Here is a 15,304-nt window from a genome sequence, read left to right on the forward strand (position 1 = left end):
CTCTGTCAGGCCGCTGATCTGTCACTCACCATGCAGATAGAGGAGCAAAATACTCTTCTTGAGCTTTCTTACAGCTTCAGAGGCTGCTGAACTCTCATCTGTTTTTCCCAAAGCAGTTATTCCTCTCTTGGTTCTCGTCTGCACTCTCTTAATTAACTATGGATTTCTGCATTCTTTACTCATTTATCTCTCTTTCTGTTTTCCCTCTTTTGTCCTTCAAAACACTCCATGTCCTCTCCTCTTTTTTTCTCCTCTTTCTGTTTCGGCTGTCTTCCTACTTTTTGTCACTGCTTCACCTCTTGCATCCCAGATGGTCTTCCCCAGATACGACCATGGCTTTCTCTCTGGAGAGCAGTCCAGTAGCTTTCAGAGACGCTTTCTGAAGGTAGACCACAACTAAAGCATGTGTTTACTTTTAACACTTCAACCAACCTTTCTTATGCACGTTCTGGTCAGTCATCCTGCATTTCATTGATTGGTTTGCTGACTTTTTCATAGTTGTCCTGTGTGTGTGCTGGCTTGTTTAGTATTAACATAACTTAACTAAAATTGTTTGTATAAAAGTTCTAAAGCATCCAAAAATTTAAGAAAACATCTTGGAAGATGAACCACACACATTTCAGAGAGCCTCAAGAAATGTGTGTGGTTCATTACATGGAGAATAGAAGAGCTTTGTTGGTGACAGTTTATTTCAAGTCTGAGCTCAATAATAATTATCAGCGCAAGGAAATAAGGTTTTAGTCTTCTATTTGAAGGTCTTGATGATATAATTTTCATGAAAGGGCTAGCTGTACCATGTTGCTTGCTACAACAAAGCGAACCCTAATGCAGCATATGACCGTAGAGACGAGAGGGTGCAGAGGAAGTGTCACCATGTTACTATAGAGACCGCACTGACGCTTACATCCCCTTTAGTGGTGAGCAAGACTTTTAGGGCGTTAATGCTTTCTGTTTGGCATAAGCATGAGGGTAGAAGTCATCAGAAAGAGACATGTCCCCAGTTAGATGTAAATCAAGTGATGAAAGGTTCTTTAACAGGAGGTGACAGTCCTTCTGAAGCTTAACCAGAAAAGAAACTTCTCATTCAACAGATGATGATGTTCTCAATTAACAATGTCTCGTGTGTGAGAGTGCATTTGTCAACATGGGTGTGTTTTACATGTGTGTGACTAAATATCAGTCTGACTCACCGGATGAGGGCAGCTGCTATTGGCCAACTCCACTCTCCCCTCCAGTCTCCCTTTGTTGTCACTTCTTAAGTCTCCATCTATTATATGAGCTGGGATGACTAGCAAATTAAGCTAATAAGCTACAGGAAAGGTTTAATTAGAATTTTTGAATTATGCAAAAAGGCCTTCTGTGGATTGTATTAAATATATTTAAAGCCTGTAATCAATATTTTTTTTTATATTGACAATGAATCAGATGGTTACTTGTAAGTGAAAGAAGTCACTCATTGGGGTGCACCCACAGACTATTGTCAACCGACTCCTCGGTTCTCCTCAGCTCATCTTTTAGCTCATTGTTGTAGGCTACTTATGAAGATAAACATAGACTAAAGGCAATCCAAGACTAAGAACGGGTAAAAAATTATGTTTTGCTTTTTCATGGCTATAAAAACATATTTTCTGTTGTATTTCTTGCCGTAATTCTTCTATTTGATTTTGGGTTTTTTTTCATCAGGGTGACCAAGGCGAGGGTGGACCCGCTGGTCCTCCCGGTCCTCCAGGTCCCCCCGGTCCCAGAGGCCCCCCTGGGAACACAGGCAAGGACGGGCCCCGTGGCCCTGCTGGCGAGTCGGTAAGAGCTTCTTCTCATGCATTTGCAAGTGCCAAATGTACACCCACTACACAAAGCTATGCACCCATGCACACCCGCACACTCCACTTAGTTGCTGTTTTTCTTGTCCTCCATCATTCTGCCCCTTTTCCTCACCCTTTAAGCCAAGGGTACACCACAAAGAATGCACTCACGTAAAACACCTTAGTCATCACAGGCTGCTGTGACCCCAATCTTGTTGACCTGGTAGGGTTCAACCACAGGGTGTTACAGATTGCAAAGTGTGCAAATGTATAAAGGGGGAAAGGGTCTATGCAGTAAATTGCAGTGAACCCATATTCTCATTCTTCCGGGTTTGCCAGTGAGCTGTGGCTTACCTAAAAGCTCCCAGAATAGCAACTCTAGTCCTAGCCTCATCTGTTTTGTGTAAGACAGCAGCCACAAAGTTCTCCAGCACGGGCCCCATTCTCCAACCCTCCTACCACGGTTGTATTGCTGTGCACCCCTGAAACAGATATGGCACTGTGGCGAGTTCATGGGCAGTTTGCCGGCCTCACCAAACAATAGCTGTGCTCCTCGCCTGAGGCAGTTTATGTTTCTCAAAAATTAACTTTCTGCTTACCAGAGTTTAGTTCATATGCAGCGGTCGCTTAAAGCTGTGGTTGTAGGGTGGAAGAGAGAAAGAGGCTATGAAGGTTATTGTTGTTTAAGGAGTGAATGCTCTCTTACCCTTAACTGGCATAGGACAGCAAAAGGATTCAAGTGAAAATGTTAGTTTTAATGTGGGTCAGTTAAGAGCTTACACAGAACCGACAAAAGAGAAACCCAGCGTAGTCATGAAAATGACTGAAAGCAGAAGGGTCTAAGAGAGGGGCCCTGTCCTGTAACCCAGTCAATTTCATGTATTCACCAAGTTGATTAAAGGCGTTGCAAAACCCAAAACAGCAAAACAAAGCAGAGTGGCGCTAGGAGCCGCTCCATGTTGTGGGCAGATGTTTAAGTGGGCTGAGCAGGAGAAAGTGAGCAAGCCTGCCAGTGTGGGTGTCCTTAAACTCTGTGTATCTGCAAAGTGGAAAGTAAAGGAATGACAGCTCAAACTAAGTTGCAGCTCTAGTTTCAGTCTGATGTGTGGCTACGTGAAACTCCCGTGGTGGATGTGTCCGTAAATAACATTGCTTTATTTCAACATATTTAAGTTCAGGAAATAATTCTAAGTAAATCTAGTGTCGATCATAATTGGAAATGTATCAGACATCTGAACTGGTGTTCACCCATTCTTTTCTGCGCTAAGGATAAAAGAAGTGCTAAAAAACTATTTGCAACAGCAATTTGTTTCCCACTGCTGTCGAGGAAAGATCAATAGAGGAAGAGGTAAGAGGGGTGAGAAAAGAGGATAAAAAGCTGCTGGAGCAACTTAGGATGAGGACCACAGTAGTAGTCTAGGATCAGGATGACAGTTTGTATGTGCAGGCAGAGAGCAAGAGGAAGAAAACCAGCTGGGACACGTCTAAGTAGCTTTTGCACATTATTGTAAAATATGAGGACAGAGCGGAAGGCTAATAACCTCCAATTCATTGTGTGTGTGTGTGTGTGTGTGTGTGTGTGTGTGTGTGTGTGTGTGTGTGTGTGTGTGTGTGTGTGTGTGTGTGTGTGTGGAGAGAGATAGAGGGCTCTTGCACAAGATCCTACTTAGCTGTCTCTGGTCATGGATGACTTCATAGCAGATGTTGCTCCAAGCATACGTCCACCTGGCCCTCACAAACAACCATGATAGGTCTGCTTACCTAAATAAGACAAATCAATGATGGACATTATGCCAGAAAGTGGACATGGAATACTCTCAGTGTTTGTGTTGTGGCGGAGTCCTGGCCAGGGCTCCAGTCTTCAATAGCAAGAAAGGCTTTTTGAATATAAATGGGTGTCACATTAAAGGAAAAACAAACAGGAAGTGGCTTAACCTAACTTAACCTAACTTAACGTAAGTGGCTATTGTTATTGTAGTTGTTGTTGTTGGTATTCTCATTGGGGTTTTGATGATGGTGGTGGAGAGCGCTGTGTAAAATACACCTTAACCCAAATCTCCCATAAGTGTTGATTGGGATTGATATCTGGTGACTGGGACAGCCATAGCATATGAAACCATTCAGTGGGCCTTTGTGCCCTGATCAAGCATCTCAATCTTGTTTTTCCTTTGTCACCGGTCTGTATGTACTGCGGCTCAGAGTAAGTGCTTGCTAAACTCAAGTCCATGGACAGTTCATGCCTTGTTAAACACTGACATCTAGTGGCTAAAGGGGTTTGACTCTTCGATGAAGCTTTACCTGAAGTCAAGACCTGAAATTTCTGCTCTGTCCTCTTCAGGGTTTTCCAGGTCGTGATGGCATTGAGGTGAGTGTTGTTCAAATCCAGTTCAAGCTATCTGTTTGTTGTTCATGAATTACTATTATAAGTCTGCAGTGACGATTTGTCTTTCTCTGGTTAATTATGGTAACCAACTATATTTCTGCCTCAGGGGCCACAAGGATTGCCTGGGAAGCCGGTACGATCATTAATAAATTACTGTCCTTGACTCAACTTAATTGCCTTACTTCTTGTTAGATTCTGCTGTTTGCTACAGAAATATTGTGTAACCAAAATGTGTACTTTTGACATTAATTGACTGTTGTGAACCGACAGGGAGAAGATGGCGAGCCTGGCTATCCAGGACCACAGGGTCCTCCGGGAGCGAAGGTATAGATAAGCGTTATTCATCAGATAGCTTGTATGCTGAGTATTTTAATGTATCTGCCTTTTCATGCGTTGACCTCGAATGTTTTCTGTGTATGAAAACAGGGCGAGTCAGGAGTGGGAGAAAAAGGAGAGAGAGGCATGGATGGACTCCCAGGTTTAAAGGTAGAAGATCGATATGAAATGGCATTCAAACAATACACACATCAATAACTAGTACTTTTCTTAGCTATAACATTATTTCTACACTATAAAAAAAACATTTTATAATATAGCCATTGTCTGACAGAGTTTTACCATAATGTGTTATATGTGTGATGAAACAGGGAGACAAAGGGGAAATAGGAGAGCAAGGACCACAGGGACCCATGGTATGTGTATTAACCCTCTGAAATCATTCTGTTTTAAACACTTTGTATTGTGATTATCTTCAGTTGTTTATTTAGGCTATGTCTCATTTACTTGTTTTTGTTTTTGCCTCAGGGTAATCCTGGTGAAAAAGGAGCTATGGGCTCCTCAGACATCATCGACTTCAATGGGAAGCTTCTAGATGCTTTCCAGGTGAATGACATTTAAGCGTCAATGAGACCAGATTTATGGTTGTATCATATTTTTCATCAGACACTTATTACTGCATCTCAAGTTGGGCATCAGACAAAAAACTTAAACAAGACCAGAAATTGTCGTGTGGTAAGAAAATCTTTTCCAAACCCGCAAAACTGAACATGTCACCATTTCTTCTCGACAGGCCATCAACACCATCAGTGTTTCGGTAATCTGCTGTTGTTTCTGCATGGTTTTGGTGGCGTGATCAGTAACTAACACCTATAATAATCCATATGCATACACAGACTTGAGTAAGCACACTCCCTGTGTGTACCAGCACCTTATCCCACCTGCTTCGGCCAGTGGATCGGTATGTTTTTGTAGATGCCCTCCACCCACAGCTCCATATTTCAGATGTATTGGATGTCCCTCTAGAGGCCACATCTAAAGAATATTACTGAATGTCCCTGGTTTACTAGTCTACCAGGCTCTCTTGTGTATTCAGTTGGAATTAAATGCACAGCCCCAGCAAATATAGTACAGCTGTGCTCTTCTATCACATAACGTGTAGCCTACAAAGAAGCATGCTTAATCATGCAGAAAAATCAACAGCCTTTGTTACATTGTTGTGTTACGAGTGTGTTTTCATGCTATGTATTCAACGTGCCTCACAAGATACGTAACTTGTAACTTGCTATAGGGTAGCATGGTGTTTTTTTAATCTATGCATTGTGTTCCTCATAACTGAGTGCACAAGGGGAATGCATTAGAAAGGATGGGAGGGGAACCCCTCATAGTTACCACAGTCTCAGTTTCACATCCCTCTCAAACACAAGACCCTTTGATTCTACCATGTACCGTGCTACATGCTAATAACAGATGCATATCTCTGTAGTGGAGTGTGTATTTGATTAAAAACCACTATGAACCAGATCCCCTCGGACCGGATCTGAAATGGGCTCCTGCATGCAACGCTGTAGACAGCAGCGTGAGCTAGTTACAAAGGAGTTGGTGAAAACATGAACCTGAGATCTTATCAGAAGCCTCGTGCCAACGTGGATCATTTGGCACCAAATCACACGCAAGGTCTCAGCTAGAGTTATATCCATGGAGCGGGGAGTGCTCATTGGCCACCCAGTTTGTGTTATGATTTATTCTCTTGTTTGTGTGAAAAGCCAAATTGGTTTCATTGGTGGGATTTCGGTGATGATGAATTTGGTTTAAAAACAATGCTGAAATTGGTGGCTTGTTACTGCCATTTATTTTATAGCTTTTTGTATAATTATTTGCATGATTATGCAATGATGGAATATCTCAGATCAGTTTTGTAAACATTGATTGGTTTCCATGGCTCAAACAGAAGACAAATGAAAAGTTAGGAATTAGAAGAGAGAGAATCAGCATGTAGCTACACCTCTGAGAGGCAACAGGGGTTCTTTTTTTTTAATGACTTCAAGATGGCCAGAGGACTTCAGAGCGAGAAGTCACAAGTGTAACATTGTGGATGTAGAGATTAAGGTCCATGATTTTAAGAGGCTACCACTAATCAACCAGCATAGAAGATGGCATGGGATGGATATGTGTTATTCTTTATCTATCATTAGTGTTAATTAAAGTCACTTAAAAAGATCAGTTCCCCCTCCTTTTGTGAAACGGTCTCATCCTGCATCAAAACAATCAACAGAATGGAAAATGATGCCAGGTTATTGTGGACCACAAACCACATTCAGCACACTCTTTATGAGATAAAATTGCTTCAAGTTGGTTGTGATCAGTGAACACAGTGAACAAAAGCAGTCATCAGCTTTGTTTACTGTTAGGCTTGTGTTGTGAAATCCATCAGCCTGGTTGTATTATTCTGTGTTGGCCCATGTTCAAGCCTTATGATGGAGTTCTGTGCGTTCCATGTTTTTTTCACCATTGTAAATGAACTGAGTAAACAGCCCTGGCCCTTCTATACACACACATATATATATATATATATATATATATATATATATATATATATATATATATATATATATATATATATTAAAGCAGCTATGAGTATGTTAATGGTTCACATGACTACGTTTTTGTGAAAGGGTTTATCCATAAGGACGAACCCACATAGAATCGTCTCTGCAGTTCCCCTCAACTCTCTGGAGTTGGAGCAAGTTTCAGGTCTTTGTTTTTGCTTTTTAACTTTGCTGTTACTGCTCACTCTCACAGCTCTCATCAGCAGCGTTTTTGGACACAACACAGCAACAGCCACTTTCAGCACAAAAAGCTTTGAAAACCCCACTGTATGCTACCAGCCCAGCACAAAAGCTAAGCTAAAGTGCCAGATACTTTTCTCTTGTTCTTGAAGAGCGAAAGATAACTAAAAGATTATTGGACAACCATTTCTCAGGATTAGGGCTGGGTATCGCCAATGATTTCCCAAAATCAATTAGATTCCAATTCACAAGGTCCCGATTCCATTACATTTTCGATTCAATATTAGTTAGATTAGGGACATTTCAGTTATATAAAAGAGATTATCAGAGAACTCATGCTGTAAATTGTACAAGCAAGAAGCAACCCTCAAATTATTTTTAAATAGTGCACCAGGATGTGGCCAGGTTGGTTCAGTGGGTAGAGCAGGCGCACATATACTGAGAGGTTTATGCTTCGACACAGAGGGCCAGGGTTCGAGTCTGACCTGTGACGATTTCCTGCATGTCTTCCCCCCTCTCTCTCCTTTTTCTCACCTAACTGTCCTATCAAAATAAAGGCGGATATAATCAAAAATAATCTTTTTAATAAAATAAAATAATGCACCAGGTTAATGTTTACATGTAACAATTAAACCCCAAACATTTTGTTCAAAGTACTTTTTAGTTACACATCCATGGTGAAAAGGCATATATTAAAAGATCAATTTATGGATTTTATTAATCAATATTAAAAAAATGTAATTGGAGAATCGATTATTTTAACCCAGCCCTAATCAGGACACAAACACTACTCCAAATGAATGCTAATGCTGCTCCGTAATTGCCGGATGTGCAAATAATTCCACAAACTAGGTTGCCATATCAACTTAAAAGGGCATGATGTTGCATTTACAGCTTGTTTCCACTGCCCCCAAGTGGCCACAACATTATTGCAGGTTCAGGATGAATACATTGTAATTCAGTGACAGATTAGACCTATCATAAAGTTTATCAGGGCGTATATAACACTCTTTCAATTTCTGTCTTTCTGCAGGGCCCACCTGGACCACCTGGACCCCCAGGCCCTTCAGGGGAAAAGGTAATGGGCCCTGTCATCCTACCAGTGCACTGCCACCAGCCAGTTATGGGGATTTAATAAAAGTCAAATTAGATTTTGCGTTAAAACCTGAGCCAGTCATATTCACCGAGTGAATCTTTCCTCTCTTTGTCGTCTCCCAGGGTGAGCTTGGTTTACCTGGGCCAGCAGGAGTCGATGGGGAGAAGGTATGGTTGTGACAATGACACACAGGCTGATTAAATGCCTTATATTGTTTATGCTTTCTTATGGAACTGAACGCGACATCTCTTGATTCCTTGCCTCCAGGGACCTAAGGGTGGCATGGGTGAGACAGGACCACCTGGCGAGAGAGGAGAGAAGGGAGAGATGGGGCTCTCTGGGCCTTCTGTAAGTAGTGACAGTAAACATGTTTCTGGGATTCACAAACAGTGAAAAATTACATAAACAGCTGGAAGTTAATCTTGCTCTTTGTTGGTCAGGGTATGGACGGACACAAAGGAGAGAAAGGCAACTGCAGAATGGAAGACAACCTGGTTAGTGGAACACAAACATGCAACATTCATTCATATTCACTCATATATGTGTATCATAGCAGTTACTACATTTGTTATTTCTTACTCTTCTAATTTCAATGGTGCTCAGGTTCAGATGATTTCCCAGCCAGGCCCACCCGGGCCACCCGGGCCCCCTGGATCCATGGTGAGTAGTTATCCTCACTATCGAAATCCAAAACTATTCAAGACAAGTTGTTGTTTGCACATGTACAGTTAGCTGTCACACTCACAGTGCACAATTTTTTTCAGGGGCTGCATGGTATGCCCGGTCCGAAGGTAAGACTGCAAGACCATGCATGTGTTATGTGGTGGAGGCTATGGCATGTTGTTTGGTACTCAGTGTTCCTGTCTTTCGATGCAGGGTGAGCCTGGATTCGGGATGAAGGGAGAGAAGGGGGACTTTGGTGCTCCTGGACCCAGAGTAAGTGACCTGTTATTATTGTAATAAATCTTGATATACCTGGACATAAGTAAGACCGGTGGGGTGGCCGTTCTGGGAACGGCAGGAATTGCAGGTGAATTACGTGTATAGAGCAACCCATACTAGCGTCCTAAAATCTCGTATTTCATCTGTTTTTATATTTTTTATTGTTTTCAACTGCTCTTTAATGTTTTATTTAAAGCACTTGGAATTGCCCTGTTGCTGAAATGTGCTATACAAATAAAGCTGCCTTGCCTTGCCTTGGACATGATACAGTGATGATAATGTACTTTAATTGCAGGGATTAGACGGTCTCCAGGGCCCAACTGGGGCTGCAGGGTTAGTGGGTCTTCCAGGTGCAAAGGGAGAAAAGGTAAGCACTCTTTCACCTCCATAAATGTGTTTACAATTTTGTATTGTCTTAAATAAAACCATACATTATGATAATTATGTGTGTTCGCAGGGCAGAACAGGGGAGCCGGGACTAGATGTGAGTTTCTCACTTGGATCGTGATCTTGACAGTTTCAATTGAATTGAACTTTAATCTTTTTCCAGTGATCATCTGCCTTCTGACCTGTTTGTGCTTTATGTTCAGGGTTTCCCGGGTCTGATGGGAGAGAAAGGTGACCGAGGGGAAAGAGGAGACAAGGTTAGTATAGAACACAGAAAGAAATATTTCGTTGTCATTCAAATAAAACCCATTCATTTATTCAATTATTTCTCAACGCTTTTCTCTGTCCTACTCGTGTCCAGGGTGACAGGGGAGCAGTGGGAAAGAGAGGTCTAAAGGGCCAGAAGGGAGAGCAGGGTCCTCCAGGCCTGGACCAGCCTTGTCCTGTGGTATGTCACCTCCACACACACACACACACACACACACACACACAGTAATACTGCAAATTGAACTTACTAGCACTTTCCTTTCACATTATATAGTATTTCTCTGCTTTCTTCTCTCAGCACTGTTTTTGTCATTTTCTTAGTTTCTCTGAGTTTCCTTCTCAATGCTGTGAATGTGTAACTGGCTCTTGCTGACAGGGTTGTGATGAGACTAAAGGTGTGTCTGAGGAGGCAGGGCTTTCTTCCCCTCCACCTCGTCCTCTTCCTCCTTCTGGCCCTCAGGCCCCCTGTCCTGTGGTACAGTATCTCTGCTTCCTTCCTCCTACTCTCGCATCACTATTTATGCTATCTATCGTTGCTATTTTCTATTCAAACACTCTGGTTTTGATCTTTCAAACTCTTTTATACATGTGCTCTTAGTCACTAACCCTTACTTCATGTAGTTCTAGTTTAGTATCCACTGTAAAGAGAGACATTCACGGATTAAAAGAAACAGTAAAAGAAAAAAGTGTCATCATTAACTGTCTATGGGAAAATACTATTTCTATGCCTATGAGACGGAAGATGCCAGGTTACTATATTATTCTAACCAGCAAAATAACTATAAAATGTAGATGTATTCCCACAAATATGGTTGAGATTTAAATGAGAGCATCGATATCACTCTCATATCTGTCTGTTAGATATACGTCTGTCCCAAGGTTAAAAAAAATCTGCCTACCGGCATCTCTAATCACTAACTAACACATTATATCAGGTTTGTATCCATTTTTACAATTTGTTTTTTTTATAGGATTAAACATATTAGATATTGTTTATGAATCAGGCTAGCTGTTTTGCCCTGTTTCCAGTCTTTATGCCAAGCTAAGCTAACCAGCTGCTGGTTGTAGCCTAATTTAAACAGACCGGTATGAGAATGGTATCAATCTTGTAAATCTATCTAAATGTCAGAAAGTAAATAAGAGTATTTCCCCAAATGCTCCCCAAAATGTAAACTATTACTTTAAATAAAGAGGACTGAGAATGTACTCATCTGGACTGTGTTAGAGTAATGAGAAGATTTCTCATTTAGAAAACTTTATATAAAATTACAGAAAAATACATCCGACATTTCTCTTTGGATTTTTTATTTCTTTATAGCTTAGCCTCTACCTTTGCTTCATTTTATAACATCAGTTTGCTGATAGGGAGTGCACACCTTAGACATCATTACAGTCGGACTGTGTTAACATTGCTGTTCTCTCTCTGCAGGGACATGATGGGCTGCCCATACCAGGCTGCTGGCACAAGGTGAGTGTAGAGGCCTAACGTTTTTTAAAGGATATTGTTAACTAATGAAATGCTTATCATTTTTTAAATATGAAACAGCAGCTGGCATAGTCAGGGAAAAAGCTAACACCATGTGCAACCAAAGCATACATGTACATTATTACTCTTGGTGATTGTCAGCGTTGAATTCATTGCTCGACTCTGATTTGATACAGGGGCATTTTGTAAGTATATTACAGTTTGAGAGCTTGTAAATGTAAAGCATGAGTATATGAGATGTATAATTATTTATCTTAAAATTTAATTTTATATGCTACTAATCAATCCCCACTATTCTTCTTTTGCAGTGATGACTAACCAGCAGCATGGAATCTGTACATATTGATATGGTATATATTGCAATTGTATACTACAACAACCCACTCCCTTTTTTCCTTTCTTTCATAAAACATTTTATATAATATATTGAGATTTTTTTTTAACAAGGACATCTTTGAGTATGCAGTATTATGAAAACTTTTTTGAAACTCTAGAGATCCAGTGTTGTTGAGAATGCAGCTGTGGTTTTGAAGAGAAGAAACTGAACTGGCAGTTGGACTCCTACTTTAAAGGATAGTCCAGGTGACAGTGTTGGAGTGCCTTGACAGTCTAGCAGCCTTACTAAACAAAGCCTGACTTGCTGCCTGATTGTAATCATGAACGCTGTATGGATATAACAGTGTGCACTCACCCAGTCTCACGGATGCTTGGATGGATGGACAGATCTCTTTGGGAGTGGCAGATGGAGGAATGTGGGTCAGTACTATCTTCTCCTCTCTCTGTTTTCTAAAAGGAGGAAATGGTGAGACAGAAGCTCAAACGCAAGCGTCTCTCTCAGCCCTGAAGGGGTGCAGGAGCCTGGTGGGGAAAGGACACATAGACAGGCAGAGAGCACGACGGGCAGATGGGCCTTTATGAAGCAGAGCGAGCCATGTAATGCCTCAGTGTCATACCGAACACTCAGATCCTCTTTTATGGAAACTCTCCAGGAGGGGGCGACAGAGAAACCTGCATTTCCACATTCACCTGAGAAGAAAAGACACACCTGTGGCTGATTATGTTGCGCAATAGCTTGTATATATAATAACCAGTCAAAGTTATCTGGAGTCATTGACGTGACTGACACATAAGGAAGGGTTTTCTGCACAGATACATTGAATGAGTTGTGGTGATCTCTTGTATGGCTCTTTGGTAAAGGTTTTCACTAATTCAATGCATGATCATAATGCACTGTGTTGTTAAGCATCCTGACAGATTGTATGACTTGTGGTCCCTCATTGAAACCTCAAACAACATTAGATTAATTTTCATTTGCCAATAAGCAGTCTGTAATAGTCATTACATTTGTACAAGCCACTCAGAAAAGTCAGTAAGTCTACCTTTTAATGGCTTACACTTGTGACTTGGGTGTTGTTTTGTTTTCTTTTGTTATATTCTTACCTATTTTTGTCCAGTTACATTTTCCATTCCTGTGCATTACCATGTTTGTGGAATATATAGATAGCTAAACTTTGCCAGATTTGAAGGAACCCTTTACAGTATTCGTAATAAACCAGTGTTCCAGTTGCCCTGACAAATAATGATTACCTATCAAATAATTTTTCTTAGTATGTTTTCAGTGTAACTGAATCACTGATGAAGACATGTTTAATTACTGTTGCTAGTTTGCTCTGGACAACAGTGAGTTCTTGCTGCTGACTTAAATATGTGTTGTTTGTTTGATATTTTTAAATCAATATTAGGCATTTGGCCTGAAGGACTAACCGACTCAAGTATAAAATTTGAATCAAATGTATACAGAACCATTGTCTTTTCATAATTATTCATTTTTATTCAGCAGTTCACCTTAGGATAATGGTTTATAAGTGTCACTTATTTTGCATTTTGTGTGTGCTTTTTTCAATTATCACACAATGTTTTACTACTTGCTACTTGCTTTACTATCAGATTACTTTTATTGGTGTGTTTTGGTCTTTGTAATACATTTTTCTCAGATGGAATAATTTCTTGGTGCTTAAATACTTTTATGTTTTAAAGCTCTACTCTGCATATCCATATGCAAAACCCCACACATGCCCACAGTTACGCATGGATCATTGTTTAAAGGAATGTTGAACATAGGAAAAAAAATTGTACTTGGGTTTATTGATGTACTATGTTTAAATATTGGGCTACATGTATTTGATTACATTACATGGAATCGTCATTTGGTTCTGGATAGAAATACATACACATGAATGAAGTTTCTTAGTAGACAACTGTGTATTCTACATTGATATTAGTTGCACTTTTCGATCCAATATTAACAGCATTCAGTAATATGTATTCTGGTTAATCACGAGGCATGACTGACTAGCAATCATTCACAACCTTTGCATTGTTATAAATTAATATGAACCATCCGAATGTTTTATTGGTTGATTATCTTTAGTCACCATCAACATACATTCTGCAAAACATTGCTAATTCCAATTCACAACACAAACATTGCAACACTTGCAAATGTACAGCAGGGTCAGTATCAGCGTAGTTTTAAGTACTTTTTGGTAAGTATGATTTTATACCAACTCGTCAAATGAATACAAATATGTGAAGTGTAAAAAAGTGAATATGGAATTTGCTTTCCCAATTGGGTAAATTGTTAAAGGGCAGTGAAGTACAAGGATATAGACACACAGTACATTGGTCATTCCTCTTTAAAATTCTCACATTATGTTCCAATAGTCATGATGTAGGCCACATATCCGTGCAGTGGTAGTCCCTGTTTAATTCTGAAATGACAGCTTTCATTTTTTACAGTACACCTGCAAAGTGTAAAGTTTAATAACTGACATCACACAAAGCCATTTCCATATCAGTGGGATTAATATGTTTTAACTTTTAGAAGGGTTCTGTAAGAAAGATCAGTACATAAGTGTATTAAACCTATACTACACCACAATTTATGAAACAATATTCTAGTAAAGTTTTCTATAAAACAAAAAATCTGTAAATGAGAGTTGTATATCATTAAGCTAAAATAGAATAGCTGACATGCAAACTTTATTTAAGAATCATAAAAAAAAATGTATGTTGACTGAGAAGTTATATTGAAAGCAGAATGTTTTTAACTGTAGACCACACACTTCTGAGCAGTATTTCACTGGAAGCTGATGGATATCAGTCACTTAACATTATCAAATGTGTTTATTTCTTTTGCAGATTCCATCACTTTCAGTTTCAAGGCTTAATGGAGTCAGAAAATGGCACAGTGTCTGAATACAGATGGTGTTTTAGCAAGTCCTATATCACAGTATTAGCTTGACTTTGTGAGAATGTTTTTGGTTGTGTATTTGGTTGTAAAAGAATTAAGCTATTTTTGTAATTGTTTAAAAATGTATAACGTGAAATCTGGTCAACTGAACGTAGACTGAAGTAACCTCTCCAGTTTCATGTTTTTTTTGTCCATTAAATCATAATCATGTAAAATATTCAGTTTCATTCATTTAACATTATTATAACATCAAGGTATTCTACCAACCCTACCTCATACTGCATGTATAAAAAAAATGCAATGACATAACACATAGGCATGTAATTATTCAGGAAAGAAAACCACATTGTATTATCCAATAAAGAAAATGAATTTGGTCAGAGAGAAGAAAAGAACACAGAAGCTGTAAAAAACATGCACAAAGTAATAGAGCCATACCATAAAAAAACAAGATCAGAACATATGATCCTGTAAGTTAAAGTAATTTAATACATATTTACACAAAGGTGCAAACAGTACAATCAGAGCCCAACACACCATAATGGAAGGCTGCCCCAGCATTGTATGAACTCTAAATCCAGTGGACATGTTAGAGACAGCAGCTTTCCTCACATCCTCAGACT

General features: G+C 39.8%; 1 protein-coding gene across 11 annotated transcripts in view; it reads left to right on the plus strand.

Moving 5' to 3' along the window:
- col23a1a (collagen type XXIII alpha 1 chain a) overlaps window positions 1-14,861 on the plus strand; it is a 119,302-nt gene extending 104,441 nt beyond the window's left edge. For 2 of the 11 annotated variants that reach the window (XM_028589624.1, XM_028589628.1), the window contains 24 exons: window positions 311-385; window positions 1,684-1,800; window positions 4,141-4,167; window positions 4,292-4,318; window positions 4,456-4,509; window positions 4,612-4,671; window positions 4,833-4,877; window positions 4,990-5,067; window positions 5,255-5,278; window positions 8,284-8,328; window positions 8,469-8,513; window positions 8,614-8,694; window positions 8,787-8,840; window positions 8,950-9,006; window positions 9,111-9,137; window positions 9,223-9,282; window positions 9,584-9,655; window positions 9,746-9,772; window positions 9,879-9,932; window positions 10,037-10,123; window positions 10,319-10,417; window positions 11,372-11,410; window positions 11,605-11,613; window positions 12,222-14,861. In XM_028589624.1, coding sequence (XP_028445425.1) covers window positions 311-385; window positions 1,684-1,800; window positions 4,141-4,167; window positions 4,292-4,318; window positions 4,456-4,509; window positions 4,612-4,671; window positions 4,833-4,877; window positions 4,990-5,067; window positions 5,255-5,278; window positions 8,284-8,328; window positions 8,469-8,513; window positions 8,614-8,694; window positions 8,787-8,840; window positions 8,950-9,006; window positions 9,111-9,137; window positions 9,223-9,282; window positions 9,584-9,655; window positions 9,746-9,772; window positions 9,879-9,932; window positions 10,037-10,123; window positions 10,319-10,417; window positions 11,372-11,410; window positions 11,605-11,613; window positions 12,222-12,272 — 1,314 coding nt within the window. In that variant the 3' untranslated portion in view covers window positions 12,273-14,861. Of the gene's footprint in view, window positions 1-310; window positions 386-1,683; window positions 1,801-4,140; window positions 4,168-4,291; window positions 4,319-4,455; window positions 4,510-4,611; window positions 4,672-4,832; window positions 4,878-4,989; window positions 5,068-5,254; window positions 5,279-8,283; window positions 8,329-8,468; window positions 8,514-8,613; window positions 8,695-8,786; window positions 8,841-8,949; window positions 9,007-9,110; window positions 9,138-9,222; window positions 9,283-9,583; window positions 9,656-9,745; window positions 9,773-9,878; window positions 9,933-10,036; window positions 10,124-10,318; window positions 10,418-11,371; window positions 11,411-11,604; window positions 11,614-11,736 lie in introns of all 11 variants that reach the window. The other 9 variants (XM_028589626.1, XM_028589631.1, XM_028589630.1 and 6 more) reach the window with 8 other exon arrangements.
- The last annotated feature ends 443 nt before the right edge of the window (window positions 14,862-15,304 follow it).

The sequence above is a fragment of the Perca flavescens genome, chromosome 10 (genome assembly GCF_004354835.1).
Source record: "Perca flavescens isolate YP-PL-M2 chromosome 10, PFLA_1.0, whole genome shotgun sequence".
Lineage (NCBI taxonomy): Eukaryota > Metazoa > Chordata > Actinopteri > Perciformes > Percidae > Perca > Perca flavescens.